Source organism: Mixophyes fleayi, chromosome 2 (genome assembly GCF_038048845.1).
Source record: "Mixophyes fleayi isolate aMixFle1 chromosome 2, aMixFle1.hap1, whole genome shotgun sequence".
NCBI classification, from domain to species: domain Eukaryota; kingdom Metazoa; phylum Chordata; class Amphibia; order Anura; family Limnodynastidae; genus Mixophyes; species Mixophyes fleayi.
This window is the reverse complement of record NC_134403.1, coordinates 52,601,127-52,624,613: the sequence shown is the minus strand read 5'-3', so window position 1 is coordinate 52,624,613 and position 23,487 is coordinate 52,601,127. Positions and strand designations below refer to the sequence as shown.

At 42.3% G+C, this 23,487-nt stretch overlaps 1 protein-coding gene across 4 annotated transcripts in view; it reads right to left on the bottom strand.

Annotated features, from left to right (window-relative positions):
• Positions 1 to 23,487, bottom strand: part of RXFP2 (relaxin family peptide receptor 2) — a 250,188-nt gene that overhangs the window by 38,518 nt on the left and 188,183 nt on the right. For all 4 annotated transcript variants that reach the window (XM_075198960.1, XM_075198959.1, XM_075198962.1 and 1 more), the window contains 3 exons: positions 9,152 to 9,223; positions 8,079 to 8,150; positions 5,269 to 5,340 (listed from right to left, as the gene is read on the bottom strand). In XM_075198960.1, the coding sequence (XP_075055061.1) occupies positions 5,269 to 5,340; positions 8,079 to 8,150; positions 9,152 to 9,223 (216 nt within the window). The remainder of the gene's footprint in view (positions 1 to 5,268; positions 5,341 to 8,078; positions 8,151 to 9,151; positions 9,224 to 23,487) is intronic.

Genomic DNA, 23,487 nt, shown 5'->3' with positions numbered 1-23,487 from the left:
TCATGAGCAGAATGGGGGTGTCGAGTTGGGAGATATTTGCCAAGATAGATAGATAGATAGATAGATGGATATATGTCTTCCTTTCCCGCCACTCCTCTTCTGCCTCACCTCTCTGCCTTGCCTTTCACTGGTTCTCCTTCCCCTACCGTATCCTTTTCAAACTTCTTACCCTCACCTACAAGGCCCTCTTCCACTCTACTGCCCCCTATATCTCCAATCTCCTCTCCATCCACACTCCCGCCCGGTCCCTGCGTTCGGCCAATGACCGTCGCCTCTCGTCCACTCTGATCACCTCATCCCACTCCAGAATTCAAGACTTCTCCCGAGCTGCCGCCCTGCATTGAAATGACCTCCCACGCTTCATCCGTTTGTCCCCTAACCTGTGCTCCTTCAAATGGGCACTCAAAACCCATCTCTTCCTTAAAGCCTACCAGCCTTCCACCTAACCCTCTCTGTATGCTCGATCTCATCTCCTGGCTCCTCCTCTGTAGAGTTGAGCGCTTGCTCCCCTCCTCTGACTCCCTTTGTGCCGGCTGTCTGTTTCCCCTCCCTTTAGGATGTAAGCTCTTATAAGCAGGGCCCTTCTCCCTCCTGTCTCTCTACCTTCTCTTCTGCTCCAACTCCATTATATTTGCTTTGCTTGGAGTCTCTGAAGTCTTGGTATTACTCGTTTATTGTTCTGTACTGTTATTCCCTGTACTGTCCATTGTTTGTACTGTGTTCGGTGCTGCGGAAACCTTGTGGCGCCTTATAAATAAATAATAATAATAAGAATAATAATAATATATATATATATGTGTAAAAAAAACTATACGCTTTACTGTGCGACTCGTGTGTTATGTGTGACATCGCTCTTCTATTCATATCTAAATATATACAGAATACATAAACATGATGTGAAATGACAAATAAAATTGTCCCTGCTCAAAGAATTTTACAATATAAGAATTTCTAGACAAATCCAGGTGACAAAGGTGACATCAGGCCCAAAAACTACAGTTATGCCTTCTAATCATCCTATCATCGTCAGAAGGTAATTGCTATCAGCCTTTGTGTTCAATCACTTTCCAACCTCATTATAAAGCCCCAGCGAAGCAGTAAGTGATTCAGCCGCTCAGATCCATTACCAAACAGCTGGATCTTAACCAAATTGACCACCCACATGAGTGACTGTACAGTGACAGCATCACACGGACTAAACTGTATGATAGACCCATGTGTGGTCCATGATAGTTGTCTGTGAAGGTAGCTGGATCTAAATTTCCTTTCATTGCTGTGCAAAAAGTTCTAAAACAATTAAAATTTATTAAAACATATCCCTAATATTGACTATTTATTTTATATACTTTATTCTTTAAAATTGCTAAACATTTTTTGGCGATAGCAATGTTTTCAAGATCAGAATATAAAAAAGAGTGAACTTTCTGGGACATACTTTAGTAGAGTATGTGAAATCATTTTGTCATTTTTTTTCTTTAATAGCTTTTCAGAGGATATTAACATGTAATGATTTCACAGAACTGTGAATGTTACACTCTTCTGATAATAATGGCAGCTGCTATTAAAGTAATTTGAGTAAGTACAGGTTACATTGTGGGGAAGAGAGAGGTTCATTTCCTTAGATTTGCATTGTGTCGGTAATAAAGTGTGAAAGATCACAGGAATTTATTACATGAAGAAATGTTAACTTGGTAGAAAATGTCAGGAGCCAGAAGTACTGTGAAGTAGCCACTGTCCCCAGACATTGATCCAGTAATGAAATTATCAATGTTGCAATGTTGCCTCGCCACAATCTGTTTCTCAGTGAATGTTATCTAGTTTTGCATTAAAGGTAGCTGGGTGACTATGCAGCACTATGAAGTTTGTTATTGTGGATACATGGATGTCTGCTTACCACTCACTTGTAATACAAATAATTCATCCTCTCTATGTCTTCAGGTTCTTGTCCTAACAATCAAACCATTCCTACAGTGTTTGCTTTAAGAGTCACCTCCTCTCATCTATGCACACTTGTATTAGTGAATATACTTTGCCATTTCATCTTGGATGTCCTCTTACTACTTCAAACTCAGTATTTCGAAAACTGAGCTACATGTATCTAAAAGACACCTCAGTATGCACACATACAGCTGTAATTAATGCACCCCAAATCTCTCACATAGACTATTGCAATTAGGGACCAGTTGGGGCAGGGGGCAGGATGGCATATGCACACTATGCCTGCCTGTGCCTCAGGCATGAACAAAACAAGCTGTAGCATGGGCCCTTGCCATGGCAGGGACTCTGACAGAATGCAGAAATTTGTTCTCTGTTAATTTTATAGTGTATGTGGGTGTTTGGGCTGGATGCCCGGTCATTGCTTCACTTCCTAGTGTCTGCCCCTCCCTTCCATTATTACATCCTTTCTTCTCAATCTCTTATCCCTCTCTCCACCATCTCTTTTCCATCCACACAGGCCAGCTCCTCTCCCCCTCTGCTCCCCATTGGTACCCACAAACACTTCAGTGCCATATCTTGAATGAGGCAGACAGAGGAGGTTATTGATTTGTGGGGATTGCAGGGAGCTAATGCTATGTGGGGACTGATGGAGCTTAATCTTATGTGTGGACTGGTGTGATGTGTTTATGTTATAAGGGTATTAGTGGAGGTTAATGTTAAGTGGGGGCTGGTGGGGATATTAATGTTGTGTGTGGGCTGTTAATGTAATGTGGAGCTGGAAGGGGCTAGTATTATAATTTAGGGGCTATTAATGCAATATGGGGGTTCTGTATTAAATGTGTATGCTATTTGATGTTATGGCTGGCTAGGGAAAATAAGCCTATTTATTGTATGTGAATGCTATTAATTTAATGAGGGGCTGGTTAGGGGGAAAATAAGCCTATATTAAAAAGCAATGCCATTTTATGTCAGGGTTGGTTGGGGGAAAGAAGCCTATTCATTAAACATAAATGCTATTTATTTAATGCTGTTTTGCTTGTAGAGCATGTGAGCATAACATTAACAGACACAGCTGCCTGAGCAACAGGTAAGCAATCTTCTGGGGGAAGGGGGAAGCATAGGATGAAACACATCCCTGACCTACTTTGGAGCTTTAGGCTCCTATGCATGCACTGGTGACATCAGTGTCAATACAATCTGCAGGGGAAGGAATACAGCATACCAGTAAAAAGAAAGGGGCTACTCCCTCCACCGTCTGGGCAGCACCTCCCCCTGCATACTGGACGTCAGTGAAGATACAAACCACCAAAAGCCACTGACTTAAAATTATGTGGTTATTATTGATTCTGCATACTTAACTTACTATATATTGACACATTTTCCTACTGCCACTTGTGCTCCCACATTTTCACATTAACAACTAGAGGCAGATTAGAAGCACCTACTTGGACTCACGCAGTCATGAACTATCATACATTTGCTCTAATTTAAGCATAAACTTTGATTGTGATTAGTTTTGCTGTTTGCATTTGGTAATAATGAAACTACAATAGTTTTGCCGTTTGCATTTGGTAATAATGAAACTACAATAATTTCTTGTTCCAACACAATAAACACAAAATTCTTAAAGTCTGGTTACCATGACCTATTCTTTCAAATTCTTACCACTTTGGACACACCTTTCATTGTTACTTAACATATCCATTGCTAGATACAATACTATGAATTGTCTTGTTTTATTTATCTACAACCAATAGGTCTATATTTAGCTGATAGAAACAGCTAATCCTCACATTTCCTAAGCTATAATACAAATATTTTATCTCAGAAACCAGTAAAGTAAAAAACACTTGCAATTTATTAGGAAAGATGCAACGAAAATGTAAGGATAACCTTGCATCATTTAATAGTGTTGTATTATACTATATGGGAAGCAGGGTGGCTTACAGCACTGGGGTCATGAGTTCAAATTTCCGACCATGGCCTTATCTGTGAGGAGTTTATATGTTCCCCCCTGTTTGCGTGGGTTTCCTCTGGGTGCTCCGGTTTCCTCTCACACTCCAAAAACATACTGGTAGGTTAATTGGCTGCTAACAAATTGACCCTAGTCTGTCTGTCTGTGTGTGTGTGTGTGTGTGTATGTTAGGGAATTTCGACTGTTAGCCCCAATGGGACAAGGACTGATGTGAGTGGGTTCTCTGTAGCGCTGCAGAATTAGTGGCGCTATATAAATAAATGATAATAATAATAATAATAATAATAATGATAATATGGCGTTAAAAGCATATTCAATGAATTTCACACTATCAAAATCCCTAAAGCCCTTCTAAATTCCCACTTCGACCACAGAACAAAAAAATTTGAGAATTCAAAAAACAGAGCATAACCAGAGAATACATTTTGTTTATAATAATTTACTCTAATATACAGAACATGAGGAATTTGTTCTGCATAGTTGGTCACTATAGAAAAACAAGGACATTTACAGAGGGAGAAATTACTTGGGACGAAACTTTAAAACCTGGAAATAAGAGACAATTGGCAACTTATCTCATGTGTGTCAGGTTGCAAACACACCTCCATATATAGGGAGAGAAACTCTTCAGCTGCGTATCTAACACAAACTAATTATAGAGGCGAAAGAGTCTTCTCCTGCTGGATTCAAACAGCCCACTCTCAATGCGTCTCCAATACTAGCATACTATGATTCTACTGACTCACTGACACTGCTTCATGTTGATGTAAATTCCCTTTAGGCTACAAGTAATATAAAAATAAAAATAAAGAAGGTTCTGCATTGTCTTTATTGTAGGTTGTAATGATGGTCAAATTAAACAGTAACATTCTTGTGGGAACAGCAGGCTGACAAGTTTGCTGTGTTGAGTGGGAATTTTTATATGATTTATTCTATTGCTGGTAATTAATTGCATTGGCGATGCTTTATACATTCTTGCTGATGCCCCAAGAGAGTTTTTCTGAAACTGCAAACAAAATAAAAACACTTTGGGCTGTCAAGGAGATCTGAGGCACAAACCAGTTCAATACCCTCTGCAGATAGTTTTCTACAATGATTAGTCACATTGCTAGTTTTGTAATGACATACTAAGGTAAGGATGCTAATTGCTGTGCACAACGTGGTAAATTAGCCACAGGGCTATATAAGCGGAAGGTTTACAGTGCCACCAAATAAATCTTGTGCCCTTGATTTACTTAATTTTTCAAGTGTCAGATTCCGTTGGTATTTATTTGCAATCTATGAATGAATATGACAATAATATACAATAATACCAAGACACAAAATGCATATTGCATTTAATAGAAGGCACTTACAGAACAGTGAGCTCATCACACGTAGCAAAACTGGAATTATTCAGTGTCCCGATATTATTGTCTTCGAAATCCCTGCAAAAAAATATACATTTAATTAGTGTTATAGGGCTGATATATTTGCTGTACACACAATACATACAATTTAATTTAGCCGGAGTCTGCTGTGGTTATTTCTTTCCTGGTTTCTAAGCATTTGGAAAGGTGTCAATAGATACTGACACCTCTTATCATGGGGGACCCTGTTTAACGATCATTCAAACTGCAGGGCACACAGCTCTAGCAGCGGTATAGGTACAATTGATGAATAGCAAGCGCCCTAGGTATGTACCCTATAAGTGAACCTATTATTATTACAACTCGGTAATATAACAGTGATTTCCTCTTTCTAATCTTTGAAACTAGCCCAATTTCAATTAGAAAGCTGCGGAATTATACTCTTTAGGGACCTAGGTGTGATAGTTTCCTTTCATGGTCTTCCAATACAAGTGTTCAGCCTTAGGTTCTAATGAGCAGGTGCGGGCTGGGAGAGGCGTGGCCGGGGAGCACACAGGCGGGCGCATCGCATGAATAGGGATGCGGCCGCGTCATTGATGACGCGGCCGCATCCCTGATGACGCGGCCGCATCCCCTGTCATGTGATGCGGCCGCCTGTGCGCTGACGCAGCCGCACCTGATGTCATCAGATGCGGCCGCGGGGGGGAAAGCATTGTATTTTGCAGCCGGGGGGCGGCCGGTCGGCCTACCCCCCGGCCCTAACAGCGGCCTGACCGATGCCCCCCTGCCCCCCGGGCCAGTCCGCCCCTGCTAATGAGATTCAGTTTTAGAAAATGTTGTGGAGGCCAAAATCTGTTTGACACAGAGGGCCTGATTTAGAGTCGGACGCAAGTCCTTCTGTTCAGTGCAAAAAGTATTTTTGACCAAAGATCCATCTCAGTTTGCACTCAGACTGAGATGGGTCTCCCCGTTGTACCTCTCTGCACTAAGAAAGGTGTAACGGGGGAGGTAGTGGGCGAGCCTAGCAATGTAAAGGTGTGTTCACGGGTGTAGTACGAGTTAATGATAATATAAACACCGACAGTGTTTACACCCACATAATTATTACGATAGTGAAGAAAGCAACATGTAAAAAACAACTACTTACCTGTAAACAGACACACTGGAAATCCAATGTGAGGAGAGGGCGACACCTGTTTACCTGTTTACAGGTAAGTAGTTATTTTTTACATGTCGCTTTCTTCGCTATCGTATTAATTATGTAGGTGTAAACACTGTCGGTGTTTACATCACCGTTAATACGATTACCACTGTTGTTCACGCTCTTTACATTCTATTTTGAGCTGAAAGCAGCCGCAGATAGGTCTCTAGGAGACGTATCTTTTGCCGCAAGAGACCTTGATGTATTAAAATACCAAGTAAAAAATAATTAAATTTAAAAAAATGGTGTGCACCGCCTCCCAAACAGCATAACCAACCCCTGTGCTGTTTGGGAGGGAAAAGAACAATTTTTATTTTTATATTACTTTTTTTTTTTTAATTAAATTTTCTGCTTTACAGGGCGCTGTGCATGATAGACATGCACGCCGGCCCATAAGGCAGATAAAGAGGCGTGTTTGTGCAATTTGCAGAGGATTCTAAGTCGCTCGGTATTAAAGATCCGTGCCACAATAAATACTGTGTAACTTATGGGATGCAGTTTACACTTACGATTTCTATGTAAATTGCGTCTGATTCTAAATGATGTCCAGAGTGAACAAAACCTAATGTAACTCTTGAGTTCTTAATCCCATATCAGTGCCTCATCTGTTATACAGGCGCCCAGTAAGTTAGCACAGTGATTTCATGCAACAAATAACCAGAAACTTGGGAAAAAAAATAAGAAAGAAAGAAAGAATCTACTTTTCTGTTAACCAAGTGTGTTGTGAATGCAGGGAATGCTCGTGTAATAAATGATGTCAATATATGAGAATTCTGATGTTATTGCTTGCAATAAGTGATGTTTGATATGAGCAATTGTTATGGATATTATAAATCACCTCAAACTTCTGTAACCTGTGCAACAAAATTTGACCTACAGCCTCATGCTTTTATATGGTCAGGTCACACAACTCATCGGTGAGTTATACTATCAATCGAACTTAAAGTAGGGAGAGCATTAACCCATGATATAAGTTACACAAATAAACTAAACGTGGTGCTCTGTTTTCCCAAGCTCAGGATGTGCAGACAGATTTTTGTATTCCTACAGGATTGTGTGTATTATGAGAAGAGGTGAGCGAAATTGCTGCAAAATGACATGCACATTGAGTTTAGCAGAGGAACAGGCTGTTTTAATGAGTTGCGAAGTTCCGTCAATACGGTCTTTGAGTTCCACTTTTGCGTCACCAATCCACACTCTATTCGTAAGATCATATTTTGCAGAATTAGTAAGCTATAAATAGACCTGGGAAGATGATCTACAATGTGTTCTGCTTTGTGGGTTGTGCTTGGGTTAGGAACCAAAACACTTAAAGCCAAATTTTGTCTATGAAATGTGCAAAATTTTGCAGTCAAAATGTTCTGAAAATGTTATTCATCTCTAATTATAATGCTCCATATTTACAAGATGATGTATTAAAATAATATTTTTTAGGATATATCTTTTTATTCATAAAACATACACCTTTTATCAGTCAAATAATTATGATAATTGTTCCATTAACTGCAACTCTATTATTGAAAAAAGCAAGCAAACATAACACTATACTACTCAATATTTAACAATAAATACATTGCTCTATAAGTTATAAACAATTAATTGGCATGCTACTTACATCCAGTTAATGAATGGCATTTGGGCACATAACTTTTGAGGAAGAGCCTCAAGTGAGTTGTTTATCATTGACCTACATAAAGCAAGCAAAGGCATTAGTTTAAATTTATTTAAAAAAGAAACAGATGATGTGGTGTGAGTATAAGTACGTGTATTCACCTACTATGAGGACATGCAATGCACAGAAATGGAGATGCACAAAAAAAAGTGATTGCACTACACTATAATGAAAAATATGGTGGGCAAGTACTTCTGAGCAGTTACATCACACAGGTTATGGTGGTCTGCAAATGACTGCACACATAGGTCTATAGGGGGTCGTGTGATGACAAGAGCTAGAAAATGCAGAAACAGAGTTTTTTTAAATAATATGCATTATTTTTTGTATATTTGGGTGCTTCCTCTAGGAAAGAGATCTCTGCTTTGTTTAGATCATTTTCCAGCCTCCTTTTTATAACTGAGTTAGCCCAAATGTACTGGTTTCTATCAACAGGGCACTGTCCAATTCAAGAGATGGCATAGTGTCAAGACTCAACTAACCAAAAAGGAGCTTTAAAGTCACAAGATGTTGATTAAAGTGGTATGTGCTAATGTTTATTTTGTCAACGGCATCTACAATTGTGTCAGATACTTTTGTAGGATTTCTAACATCCATTGTAAGTAGAAGTTTGGAGTTTGTATGTTCTCCCTGTGTTTGCGTGGGTTTCCTCCGGGTGCTCCGGTTTCCTCCCACACTCCAAAAACATACTGGTAGGTTAATTGGCTGCAATCAAAATTGACCCTAGTCTCTCTCTCTGTCTGTCTGTCTGTCTCCCTCTCTGTCTGTGTGTGAGTGTGTGTCTATAGTAGGGAATTTAGACTGTAAGCTCCAATGGGGCAGGGACTGATGTGAATGAGTTCTCTGTACAGCGCTGCGGAATTAGTGGCGCTATATAAATAAATGATGATGATGATGAAATGGTAAAAACAAACAAACAAACAAAAATAGAAGCATGATGTATTTTTAAGTGAATAAACAAATGTGGAAATGGTACGTTAAAAAAATGACAAATAACAAACACAGATGATACTTACAAGAAAAATAGTGACTCTAGTCCAGTGAAGAGCTCCTGTGTAATTTTCACTATTGGGTTTTCATCTAGGATTCTGAAGACATATAAGGAAACAAGGACACTGGTTTGCTTACATCTGAATCACCATTAGGAATGTTATAACTCAATTACAGTCTGAATTTAGACAAATATTCAATTAAGCGCAAATCGCAGATTTCCATTCGCCCCCCATAGGGTTACAAAAGGAAATCCGAGATGTTATGGTATAGTATTGCCATAAAAAATGCACAACCGTGCCTAGCCGCGATTTGATCCGCTAATTGAATATGCCCTTTAGTGTGTGAGAGAAAGAGAAGCAAGTTAAGATTGAAGCATATTCCTCATCATCCTGTTTCTTCATCAATGTGTTGCTTTTCGGATTTACACTGAAAATATCATAGTGAAATTATCTAGTTAAAATATTCATTATTTTCACAAACAGGATACAAGGATATAAATGTTGAGGACATTTAGTAAACTTACTTACGACCTAAATCTGTTGTTGCTGAATTGTGCTAGGATCAAAAAATAACTTGCACTTATAGTAGCTTTTCAGTTGTATTAGTAAATTAAAAAAACACAGAAAAAAAACCCTTTGTTGGCGCACAGCAGTAATGAATATATCTAAATCAATACTCAGTGCAATGGTTTAAGTGGCTGTATAAAGGGGGCTGCGATCATCCACACGTGTATAAAGGAGTTGTATAAAGGAGGCTTTATATAGCGTTGTGTTTTATTGCTTTCTTGTATTATTAAATCTTATTAAATAAGTCTGAAAGTTTCTAAAATATGCAGGTTTGAAAATGAGCATAAGAAAATCTGGGACCACAAAACTCACATAAACACACCCCAACAGCTAGAGTAAGATGCACAAGGCATTACGTATTAAAAAAAAAATAACACATAGAGACAACCCATTTATTCATTTTTCCAAACTTTTTTGCTCTTCTTGCAGTAACATGAATTAAGAACTAAACTAAGTTCCCTATTCTTTAGCTTTAGCCTTATGAACTATGTGTTATACCACTAGCATAACAAAGTAAGAAGCAAAACACACCGTGCAAATTATTAAATAGCAAGAAAAACTACTATTTCTAATGAATATGTTCTTGAAATATCGTATCAATAACTTAAATATATGGGGACTGCTGTTTAAATTATAAATATATATATATATATATATATATATATATGGATATGGATCTGTTTTTCAGATGAAATCAGTTTAGGCCCTATTCTCACCGGAGCCCTATTATTTATTATGATAATAATCCTTAACAGTCATTAACAGCAACAATTAAGACCATACTTACCAACCTTCTGATCTTCAAATCTGGGAGCCTGCGGAGGAGGTGGGCGTAACGGGGAGCGGGGCTCCAAAATGCGCGTCATTTTGGACCCGCCCCCATGACGGGATGACGCAAAACGCGTCATTTGACAGCGGGGGTCGGAGCCAAACGCTACAATTCACCGGGAATTGCGGCGTTTGGGATTTAATTCTGCCCACTTCACTAGGAAGTGGGCAGAATTATCCAGATGCGGGAGATTGCCACACTCGCCCGGGAGTCCATGAGACTCTCGCAAAATGCGGGAGTCTCCTGGACATTCCGGGAGAGTTGGCAAGTATGATTAAGACTCATACAAATGTGCTATATTAAGCTACAGCAGTCTGTCATGTACCGCTTGTAAGTTTTTGTAGAAGAATTAAAAATGCACATTTGCATACTAATGACACATTGCAGTGCTTCCTAATTGTATTTTGTACATAAGGTCTTTCTGAAGTACATTATTAATGTAAAGGTTAATAATTTATTATGTATGCTCTAAACCACATACCAGCGAGTAACAATTCTAATTAAATCTTTCATAAAGTCCACATAAATATATAATAAACTAATGTGACAGTACATTTTTTACATCATACTTCATACTGTTCTGTATTGCATTACATTTTAAACACTTATCTATTGTTTGGGGTTGATTTAATTTGTATTAAAGTGAATTGGCAGTACACTGCTATAGAGGGGAAGGCTGGCATATTTCAGCCTGGGGATTTTGGTTTTGGCAAAACCGCCCTTGTGTGTTTTGGTTTTGGTTTTGGATTTTTTAGGAAAAAACCTAAAATATGCTAAAATCACATATTTTTGCTCTTTTTTTGTTCCTACATTATTATTAACCTCAATAACACTAATTTCAAGTCATTTGCAGTCAATTTTGACCACCTCTCAAATGACAATATTATTTTCATAAATTTTCGGACAAATACTGCAGCGACCTGGCTGGATGGTAAGCGACAGAGCAATGACACAAACACACGGCGGTTCCTAGCACATCTAGGACACATTGGCACACAGCAGTGGCAGAAAAGAAAAATGGTGCAATATGGGATTGTCCTTAGGCCCTCTCTCCCTCCCACCCACCGTTATTTTGGAATATGCAGGAATAAATACCGGGAAAATGGCTGATGAAGGTAAGTGGTAATATGGAGAGATCCAGGCAGTATGAAACCAAAAGCACAGCAGAGGAAATGAACAACAGGATGGGACAACAATAACCAGCCCTGAATGCTGGGAGAGACAGGTATAAATGGAACACACCCAGGTGCATGAGATAATGAGTGAAGCAGTGTTAACTCCTAAGGAACTAGGGGCACAACAGGCACAATAGCAGCACCACTGGTGATCAGAGGTACTGCTGCTAACACATAAAATGAACACAAATGATAAAGTCTGATAGTCCAGGAGGCAGGAGCTGCCAGGCAAAGCAGTATGCTGCAGGCAGATCGTGACAGTACCATTCCCAGTAATGATGCTGATTAGACATGACAACTCTTTTGGCAACACACACGTTGTGATATTGCGCCAATTGCCCAATGCTGGCTGCAATATTGCAGGGTCTATGTCCAGCTCTGTAATATCAGTTTTATAGGAGCCCTGAACAAAAGTATTATTTTGCTCCACTAAAGAAAAATGGGACAAGTGTAAGTTTTTGAACAATGATGTGAAGTTTAAATATTTTTCCCTTCTGCTGCAATGAGCAAATTCAGGGACTATAGCCCAAAGCCACATATGTAAAAACTTCCAGACCAGAAATCATTGCATGAATACCATTGTGCACACATGAATGTGCCTAAAAATTTGTGTGCGTCCAGGACAGCAAAGCCCTTTAACATTGTTAGGCACTCTGATATGGTTTCCAGGGCTGGTCAATGGGTGATGTGTATACAATCCAATGAGAAAACTTTTGAACCAGACGCTTTCTTTATGATATGTGGTTCAAAATGTATAATTGAGTGAACCAACTCAGAGAAAATTCCCTCCACATTATTGAGGATAGATCTCAGTTTCGTGCTCAATAAAGGTTGTTGAACATCACACTATTAATGTGCAGTATGTGCACTTTATTTAGTAGGTAGAAGTTGGTGTACTATTTTGCTTATTACAACTAAAGTTACCTGTGTGAACATTATAATTAGAGATGCTCAGGCTCGGTTCCTCGGGAACCGAACACACCCGAACTTAGGGGATCCGAAAACCGAGCCGGCTCAGTCGCGCGCCCTCGGAATTGAAGACGAGGCAAAACGTCATTGTGATGTCGTTGGATCTCGGATCTCGCGAGTTTTGAATTTCTTTTTAAGATCCAACATAGCGAGGGGTGGGAGGGAGGGCCTACCCCCATTTTTCTTTTCTGCCACTGCTGTGTGCCAATGTGTCCTAGATGTGCTAGGAACCGCCGTGTGTTTGTGTCATTGCTCTGTCGCTTACCATCCAGCCAGGTCGCTGCAGTATTTGTCCAAAAATGTATGAAAATAATATTGTCATTTGAGAGGTGGTCAAAATTGACTGCAAATGACTTGAAATTAGTGTTATTGAGGTTAATAATGTTGGAACAAAAAAAAGAGCAAAAATATGTGATTTTAGTATATTTTAGGTTTTTTCCTAAAAAATCCAAAACCAAAACCAAAACACACAAGGGCGGTTTTGCCAAAACCAAAATCCCCAGGCTGAAATATGCCAGCCCTCCCCTCTATAGCAGTGTACTGCCAATTCACTTTAATACAAATTAAATCAACCCCAAACAATAGATAAGTGTTTAAAAAAGTAATGCAATACAGAACAGTATGAAGTATGATGTAAAAAATGTACTGTCACATTAGTTTATTATATATTTATGTGGACTTCATGAAAGATTTAATTAGAATTGTTATTCGCTGGCAGGGCCGGACTGGGACTAAACATCAGCCCTGGCATTTAAAGCACACAGGCCCACGTGTTGTGAGCTCCATGCACTATATTGTTGCACACTGATGCTGGCGCAGTGCGCGTTGCTGGTGCAGCACAACATGATGTAGTATGAGTGAGTGTGTGTGGGGGTATTTATTTCTCCTAATGACCCTCAACAATACATTGTTAGCACCCACATTACATCAATAAATACCATGACAATACATTATTGGTACCCAAATTACAGCAATAAATAACCCCCCACACACACTCCTGCTACATCGATACCCACCCACATTTCAGCAACCAGCATCACCCCCCACATTACAGCAACCGACATCATCCTCACATTACAGCAATACCCTATCATACTTATTAGCAATACTAAGCCCCAAACACACTACAACATTGCCACCAGCAAGCCACCCAATACTACAGCAATACCACCAATTATACAGGCGCCACTGTAGGAAACCAATGTTTTGCTTTTTTCAAATCTTCCACAAAATAGCAACAACAGAATACTTACACACATATAGGTAACAGGTACCCTTTCCCTCAATTAAATAGTAATGGCAGAATTTTCATGAATCATTCCATATGAAATAAAACTCTAACAAATATATCAGAAAAAACATAACTATTGAATGATCATTTGAACCCACACGGCCGCATTAAAAGTATTTCCATCTACAGAAAAATGTCAGAGAAAAATATTTTTTTATACTACAGTAACTGGTTATGCGTCCCTTCTATTCATTTTAAATAACACAGTATATAAATTAAGGGGGATAGAGGAGGTGGGTGAGAGATAATTGGATGTGATCCATCAGTTTGATTAGATAGGAAACATTTAGATTATTTACCTGGAGACATCTACCCCCTTGACTCACAGGCAGGGCTGACAAGAGGACTTTTGGGACCTAGTACGGCAACTTCTTTGGGCCCCCGTCATATTCAACAATGAGAGACTTGCCTTTGGCAGAAGTTCATATTATGCCACACCGTAGTGCCCCCAGTTCATATTATGCCACACCATAGTGCCCCCAGGTCATATTATGCCACATCGTAGTGCCCCCAGGTCATATTATGCCACATAATATTACCCGTAATTCATATTTGGCCATGCAGTAGTGCCCACAAATCATATACCATACAGTATTATGCCAGAATAGTGCCCCCCCCAAATAACATTATGCCATACAGTAGTGCCCCCAAATAACATTATGCCATACAGTAGTTCCCCAGACAAAAAACTCATTCACAAATAAAATAGAGTGTGAGTCCCAGCGAACAGCCATATTCACCATTTACAATGCAAACAAAAATAGATATATTGACACAATCACAGATAAAATTTATGACAAGCAGTGTTTTTTCTTCTTAATTAAAAGTCTCTGTACAGATAAATATGCAAGAAAATTACAGCGCAATAATGAGCAATGCATAGTGTTTTAAACATCATTGGATACACAGTAGTGCCCCCAGTTCAACAAAAGATGGTTAAAAACACATTGCACATGAGAAAATATATGAACTTACCTGATTATGGCATCCTGTGTTCTGTTCTCCTACTGGGCGCGCTGGGAAATGAGGGATCTGCAGCTGTCAGCTCACACAGCCAGTCGGGAGCAGGGACCGAGGGCAGTGGTCAAAGTGGAAATTTAGAAGTGGGGTTATGGAAAATATAATAGAATGGAGTATAAAGGCTTGATTTTTTTATTTTCTTTAAACACTTGTCCCCCTGTGCATTCCCATTCTTCATTACTACGTGTGTTTTATGATGGCTGCTTGCCTGACATTCCCATTCTTAAGATGTCTCTCCCTTTAAACTTTCTTTTACCTATGCCCCTGCACCATCTTCTCCTTTGTCCCTCTCACTTTCTCCCGGCACCCCCATCCCCCCTGGCTCTCACCCCTCTTCCTGCACCCCCTTCCCCCCTGGCTCTCTCACCCCTATTCCAGCACCCCCTTCCCTCCTGGCTCTCTCACCCCTCTTCCAGCACCACCTTCCCCCTGGTTGTCTCTCCATTTACACTTTCTTTTACCTATGCCCCTGCACCATCTTCTCCTTTGTCCCTCTCACTTTACTCCCTGCACCCCCTTCCCCCCTGGCTCTCACACCTCTTCCTGCACCCCCTTCCCCCCTGGCTCTCTCACCCCTATTCCAGCACCCCCTTCCCTCCTAGCTCTCTCACCCCTCTTCCAGCACCACCTCCCCCCTGGCTCTCTCTCACCCCTCTTCCAGCACCCACTGCCCCCTGGCTCTCTCACCCCTCTTCCAGCACCCCCTGGCTCTCTCACCCCTCTTCCAGCACCCCCTTCCCTCCTGGCTCTCACCCCTCTTCCAACACTCCCTTCCCCCTGGCTCTCTCACCCCTCTTCCAGCACCCCCTTCACCCCTGGCTCTCACTCTCTTCCAGCACCCCCTTCCTCCCTGGTTCTCAGCCTCTTCCTTCCCCCATGGCTCTCACCTTCTTCCAGCACCCCCTACCTCCCTGGTTCACACCCTCTTCCAGCACCCCCTTCCTCCATGGTTCTCACCCTCTTCCAGCACCCCCTTCCTCCATGGTTCTCATCCTCTTCCAGCAACCCCTTCCTCCCTGGTTCTCACCCTCTTACAGCACCCCCTTCCTCCATGGTTCTCACCCTCTTCCAGCACCCCCTTCCTCCCTGGTTCTCACCCTCTTCCAGCACCCCCTTCCTCCCTGGTTCTCACCCTCTTCCAGCACCCCCTTCCTCGATGGTTCTCACCCTCTTCCAGCACCCCCTTCCTCCATGGTTCTCACCCTCTTCCAGCACCCCCTTCCTCCATGGTTCTCACCCTCTTCCAGCACCCCCTTCCAACCTGGTTCTCACCCTTTTCCAGCAACCCCTTCCTCCATTGTTCTCACCCTCTTCCAGCACCCCCTTCCTCCCTGATTGTCTCTCCATTTACACTTTCTTTTACCTGTGCCCCTGCACCATCTTCTCCTTGGTCCATCTCACTTTACTCCCTGCACCCCCTTCCCCCCTGGCTTTCACCCCTCTTCCTGCACCGCCTTCCCCCCTGGCTCTCTCACCCCTATTCCAGCCCCCCCTTCCCCCCTGGCTCTCACCCCCCTTCCCCCTTGGCTCTCACCCTCTTCCAGCATCCCCTTCCTCCCTGGTTCTCACCCTCTTCCTTCCCCCATGGCTCTCATCCTCTTCCAGCACCACCTTCCTCTCTGGTTCTCACCCTCTTCCAGCACCCCCTTCCTCCATGGTTCTCACCCTCTTCCAGCACCCCCTTCCTCCCTGGTTCTCACCCTCTTACAGCACCCCCTTCTTCCATGGTTCTCACCCTCTTCCAGCACTCCCTTCCTTCCTGGTTCTCACCCTCTTCCAGCACCCCCTTCCTCCATGGTTCTCACCCTCTTCCAGCACTCCCTTCCTCTATGGTTCTCACCCTCTTACAGCACCCCCTTCCTCCCTGGTTCTCACCCTCTTCCAGCACCCCCTTCCTCCATGGTTCTCACCCTCTTCCAGCAACACCTTCCTCTATGGTTCTCACCCGCTTCCAGCACCCCCTTCCTCTATGGTTCTCACCCTCTTCCAGAACCCCCTTCCTCCCTGGTTCTCACCCTCTTACAGCACCCCCTTCCTCCCTGGTTCTCACCCTCTTCCTTCCCCCATGGCTCTCATCCTCTTCCAGCACCACCTTCCTCTCTGGTTCTCACCCTCTTCCAGCACACCCTTCTTCCATGGTTCTCACCCTCTTCCAGCACTCCCTTCCTCCCTGGTTCTCACCCTCTTCCAGCACCCCCTTCCTCCCTGGTTCTCACCCTCTTACAGCACCCCCTTCTTCCATGGTTCTCACCCTCTTCCAGCACTCCCTTCCTTCCTGGTTCTCACCCTCTTCCAGCACCCCCTTCCTCCATGGTTCTCACCCTCTTCCAGCACCCCCTTCCTCCATGGTTCTCACCCTCTTCCAGCACTCCCTTCCTCTATGGTTCTCACCCTCTTACAGCACCCCCTTCCTCCCTGGTTCTCACCCTCTTCCAGCACCCCCTTCCTCCATGGTTCTCACCCTCTTCCAGCAACACCTTCCTCTATGGTTCTCACCCGCTTCCAGCACCCCCTTCCTCTATGGTTCTCACCCTCTTCCAGAACCCCCTTCCTCCCTGGTTCTCACCCTCTTACAGCACCCCCTTCCTCCATGGTTCTCACCCTCTTCCAGCACCCCCTTCCTCCATGGTTCTCACCCTCTTCCAGCACCCCCTTCCTCCCTGGTTCACACCCTCTTCCTTCCCCCATGTCTCTCACCCTCTTCCAGCACCCCCTTCCTCCCTGGTTCTCACCCTCTTCCAGCACCCCCTTCCTCCATGGTTCTCACCCTCTTCCAGCACCCCCTTCCTCCCTGGTTCTCACCCTCTTACAGCACCCCTTCTTCCTTGGTTCTCACCCTCTTCTAGCACCCCCTTCCTCCCTGCTTCTCACCCTTTTCCAGCACCCCCTTCCTCCATGGTTCTCACCGTCTTCCAGCACTCCCTTCCTCTATGGTTCTCACCCTCTTCCAGCACCCCCTTACTCCCTGGTTCACACCCTCTTCCAGCACCCCCTTCCTCCATGGTTCTCACCCTCTTCCAGCACCCTTTTCCTCCCTGGTTCTCACCCTCTTACAGCACCCCCTTCCTCCCTGCTTCTCACCCTCTTCCAGCACCCCCTTCCTCTATGGTTCTCACCCTCTTCCAGCACCCCCTTCCTCCCTGTTTCTCCCCCTCTTCCAGCACCCCCTTCCTCCATGGTTCTCATCCTCTTCCAGCACCCCCTTCCTCTATGGTTCTCATCCTCTTCCAGCACCCCCTTCCTCTATGGTTCTCACGCTCTTCCAGCACCCCCTTCCTCCCTGGTTCTCACCCTCTTACAGCACCCCCTTCCTCCATGGTTCTCACCCTCTTCCAGCACCCCCTTCCTCCATGGTTCTCACCCTCTTCCAGCACCCCCTTCCTCCATGGTTCTCACCCTCTTCCAGCACCCCCTTCCTCCATGGTTCTCAACCTCCTCCAGCACCTGCTCCCCCCCTGGCTCTCCCACACTGGTGAAAACCCTGCCCCCCCCCTCGCGAGAATTGCGGAGACCCCCGTGCGAAAATCAGTATACGCCCCGCACGAAAATCACGACACTCCGCGACTCCCGTGCGAAGATCCGCGGCACCCCCCCTCCCTGCGATCACCTCCCTAGTCAGAAAAAAAAATACAAACTGTAAAAACTGTGTCCACATTACAGGGCACAGTGCACAAGATAAGTGGGAGGGAGCAGAGGAGCCCTCGTCCGTCGCGTAGCAGAGATGCAGGAATCCAAGAAGTGTCGGCCGGCCCATCTAGCCATCGGCCCTTCTGGCATTTGCCAGAAGTGCCAGATGGCCAGTCCGGCCCTGTTCGCTGGTATGTGGTTTAGAGCATACATAATAAATTATTAACCTTTACATTAATAATGTACTTCAGAAAGACCTTATGTACAAAATACAATTAGTAAGCACTGCAAAGTGTCATTAGTATGCAAATGTGCATTTTTAATTCTTCTACAAAAACTTACAAGCGGTACATGACAGACTGCTGTAATCTTAATATAGCACATTTGTATGAGTCTTAATCATACTTGCCAACTAACCCGGAATGTCCGGGAGACTCCCGCATTTTGCGAGAGTCTCCCGGACTCCCGAGCGAGTGTGGCAATCTCCCGCATCTGGATAATTCTGCCCACTTCCTAGTGAAGTGGGCAGAATTAAATCCCAAATGCCGCGATTCCCGGTGAGCCCCCGCCCCCCATTACGCCCACCTTCTCCGCAGGCTCCCGGATTTGAAGATCAGAAGGTTGGTAAGTATGGTCTTAATTGTTGCTGTTAATGACTGTTAAGGATTATTATCACAATAAATAATAGGGCTCGGGTGGGAATAGGGCCTAAACTGATTTCATCTGAAAAACAGATCCATATCCATATATATATATATATATATATATATATATATATATATATATATATATTAGAGATGCTCACTGACCCCCGTGAACTGGTATTGGTTTTGGTTTTGGATTTGGATTAGCTTCACATTTTGGTTTTGGTTTTGGCAAAACCGCCCTTGTGTGTTTTGGTTTTGGTTTTGGATGGGAAAGGAAACAGGAATCATTGATAGAGTTTGAAGCACCTTAGCAGATTGAACGTATTAGATAGTAGTTAGGGGTGGTTCGGCCTCATAAAACTCTGTCCAAGGCAACCATGTGATCTGGAAAATATGGGGAGTATTATGAATGGTGGGAGTGATACGTTCCATTCTGTATATCATCCAAATACTATTGATTGTAGCAGATAGAAAGGGTGAGTTGGGATTCTTCCATTGGGGGGCAGTTTGGCATTTAGTTGCGTTGAGAATATGTCCAATTAGTTTTTGAGACTAGCGGGGGGTATCTAGAATGGTTCTGGGCAGGAAAGAGTACAAGGGAGTGTTTGGGAGTTGAATATCTAGAATTGAATTAATTAAATTATGGGTCTCTTCCCAAAATTCTCTTAGCCGAGGACATGACCACCAAGTATGCTGCAGGGTACCTTTGTGGTCACACGACCTCCAACATAAGTCCGAAGAGTCGGGAAAGATGGGTAGGTGGGTTGGAACTCAATACCATTTGTAAAAGATTTTTTACGAGTTTTCTTTTATCCTTATTAAGATTGAATATTTGGATCGATTAGTTTAGTTCTTTCTGATTTTATTCCACTCTTTAGGGTCCAGAGTCTCCCATGCTTCCCTTTCCTAAGCTTCCTTCAACGGTTACCCGTGAGCTAGTGTTATCTGATATAGATTTGAGATAAGCCCTCCATAAATGTTGTACCATTCCGACAGAGAGACTCCAGTGAGGACCACTGGAGTTCTGGCGGCAGGGTAGAAAGTGTGTGAAAAAAATATCATAATTAAAGAAATTTATAAAGCGCTAAATGAGGAGTCTAAATGTGTTTTGGAGATCGGTAAACTGGGGGGAACAAAATGAGTGAGGGCAAGGTAAGGGCAAAAATGGGATGGCATTTAGTCCAATTACGAAATCATAGATGATCCTGTCCATGAGTAAGAGACGGATTGTTCCACAACGGGGCCATATGGGGATAGAGAGAGCATAATTCATATATACATGTAACACTATCCCAGATTTTTAAATAGAGTCTTATTATTGGGAGAAGGGCTATATTTTTGTTCCTAAGCTGTGGGAAGATCTAAAGTAAGGTATATGGCGAATAGATTTTAATCAGATCAGCTTCTATAGTTATAGCCGTTGTTGGGGAGGAGAGTGATATAGGATGCATTGAGCTATGTGCATGGCTTCATAATCTTTAAGAAGAATTGGTACACCTAATCTGACCTGGAATTTATATTTGTATAGAATATGCATGCAGATCCTAAGCTTCCTGCCGGCCTATATAAATTTGAAGAGATGTTGTTGAAGATTTTTATGTATATGTGATGGAACAGGGATGGGAAGGGTTAGACATAAATATAATAATCTGGGCACTAGGTTCATTTTAATGGCTACAATGTATACAAACCATGCAAAAAGTAAGCTTATGCCACTGTGCCATGTCAGATTTAATAGAATGTATATGTCTAGGAAAGTCGACTCTATACAAAAGACTATAGGGTTTGGTTAGGTTGATACCCAAATATTTAATTTTATGCGTCTGCTATATAAAGTTATAATTCAATTGTAAAGCAAGGAGGGTTTCCGTAGGTATGTTCAAATCTAGGATTTCAGATTTGTCTGCGTTAAGCTTGTTATTAGATAGTAGGCCACATTCACACATTTCTTGAAGAAGATTAGGGAGTGTAATGTGGGTTCCATAACCAATGCGAAAATTAAAGCGGACAGGGGACATCCCTATTGCGTACCATTATCAATATTATCAATGTTAAACAGGATCATCGAGAGTCCATTAGCCAGCACCATAGCTGAAGGGTTATAGCATAAGGACGATATTCCTCTGCAAATAGCACCCTGTATCCCCATGTCCACCAGCGTTTGTTGCATAAAGGGCCTAGCTATGCTATCAAAAACTTTTTCTGCGTCAAGGGCAATCATCAGAGCCAGGAGGGATTTATTGTTAGCCACCTCGATTAGAGCAATAATTTTTCCTAGTATTGTCAGAAGCCTGTCTATTTGGAATAAGGACAACTTGATCCGGGTGTACCAACGATGTAATGACTGATCCCAATCTATTTGCCAAAACCTTAGCAAACAGCTTAAGGTCAACATTCAGGAGTGATATGGGTCCATAACTACCCTCTTCAGTTGGTTCTTGGCCTGGTTTAGGTACTACAACAATCCCGGCTCCGGAGAAGGCCCCATCAAAGTTAGCCCCCCCCCCATTGTTGAGTTAAACAAGCTGGTGAGCATTGGGACCAGGGGTCCAATACATTTTTTATAATACAGAGCAGAAAAAACATCTGGGCCAGGTGCTGATTGGCATTTGAGGTGTTTCATAGCATCAGTAATCTCTGCAGGGTCTATTTCTTTGTTAAGAAACATGGTCTGGAACTGTGATAATTTAGGCAGGTAAAAAGCTTAGAGGTAATTACAGATAGATCATTTAAACTGCTGAGTGCCTAGTTCTGACGGGATCAAGATTGCAAAGAGCATAATACTAATCTCTAAGGCGCTGGGCAATTTGTTCAGGGTAACATAGTAGAGAACCATAATCTGATGTAAGGACAAATAGCCTATTGAGTGTTCTTTGGCTTTTAGTTTTTGTACGAGTTTTAGCCACTTTGCAAAGTGTCTGATTAAAGTGACCTTTTTGGGCTAAAAGTTTTATGTAAGTATAGTTTTTGGAAAAAGGGGGTGTTACGATTTGAGGGTTGGTTTCTGGATTTCCAATTCTTTAATGCGAGCCCTTTCTGTTCATTTTTGAGCTACCGATAAATTAATAAAGACACCTCGGAGGGTGGCCTTATGGACGTTTCATAAAATGTATTGCAAGACATCAGGAGAGGTGTTGTTAGTTTTATAGTCATATATTGCCTTTGCAACTTCAGCCACATTCTCATGTTAAAATAGAGGTCTGCAAATCATTTGCAAGTCTTTAGCTAGAAGCAGTTCGGGTGTTCGTCATCATCATCTGCTACTTACACCTACCCTTGACCAAAAGCAAATTAAACATTTTTTTTCAGTCGTATTTGCGATTATGTCCCAGTTTGAATCTGAATGCAATAGCTCTAAAGTGCCCTTACTGTACATTGCCTACGTTAGAACGTCTTTTCCCTCCCAGTCACAACTTCTCAGGCGTAAGGAGTTGTAAGTGCCAAAGAGTTGCAGATCTGGATAGATGCAGTGGGGCCCGTTCACTTTCTGAGTATGTGCACTGTGAAAAAACACATAGGTACGCTGCGCAAACCGGCGTACGTCTCACTCTGAATCAATCTCTAATTTTCATTGTAGTGTTTTTAATTATATGCTACATTGTATTTTAAATTGTGAGCTACAGATAGTTTCTGGTGTGCTATTCATTTAGATTTTTTCTGTCAATACATGGTTAGGGGTCCATTTAAATTAATAATAGTGTATTTTCTATTATGATATTCTGGAAGCCTGACCACACAGCTTATCTAAAGACAGCTACAGCAGTTTAGACAGCAGCTTCTTCAGATATCATAGGCTTCATGCAACGGTGGTGTTTCCAACGGAGGGACCTCTACCCATTTGTTAAATGAGGGGGGACAGGACATAAAGCAAGTATTTTAAAAGTGGATAAACCCTTTAAGCTTCTAAAAATGCAAAAATAAGGCTGCTGTAAGCAGCTAATATTAAGGCAGAATCAAGGTAACAAAAATATAGTTATTATGATACATACATAACAAAGTGTTGAACAACGGGAGAGCGAGGGAATATTCATAACATGACAAATAAAATAGAAGCATCAAAAGTACACGTTTCTAAGCGTGTATTAAGGTTTAAATAGTGTTGTCACAAATAAGCCCCCTCTAGCTATTTCCTAAACTAATATCTTATCATATATTCACACAGTCAAACAATATATCACCTCTAATTTGTCAGGAAACCTCCCCTAACTGCCTTTACCAGTCACAACCCGTACTCT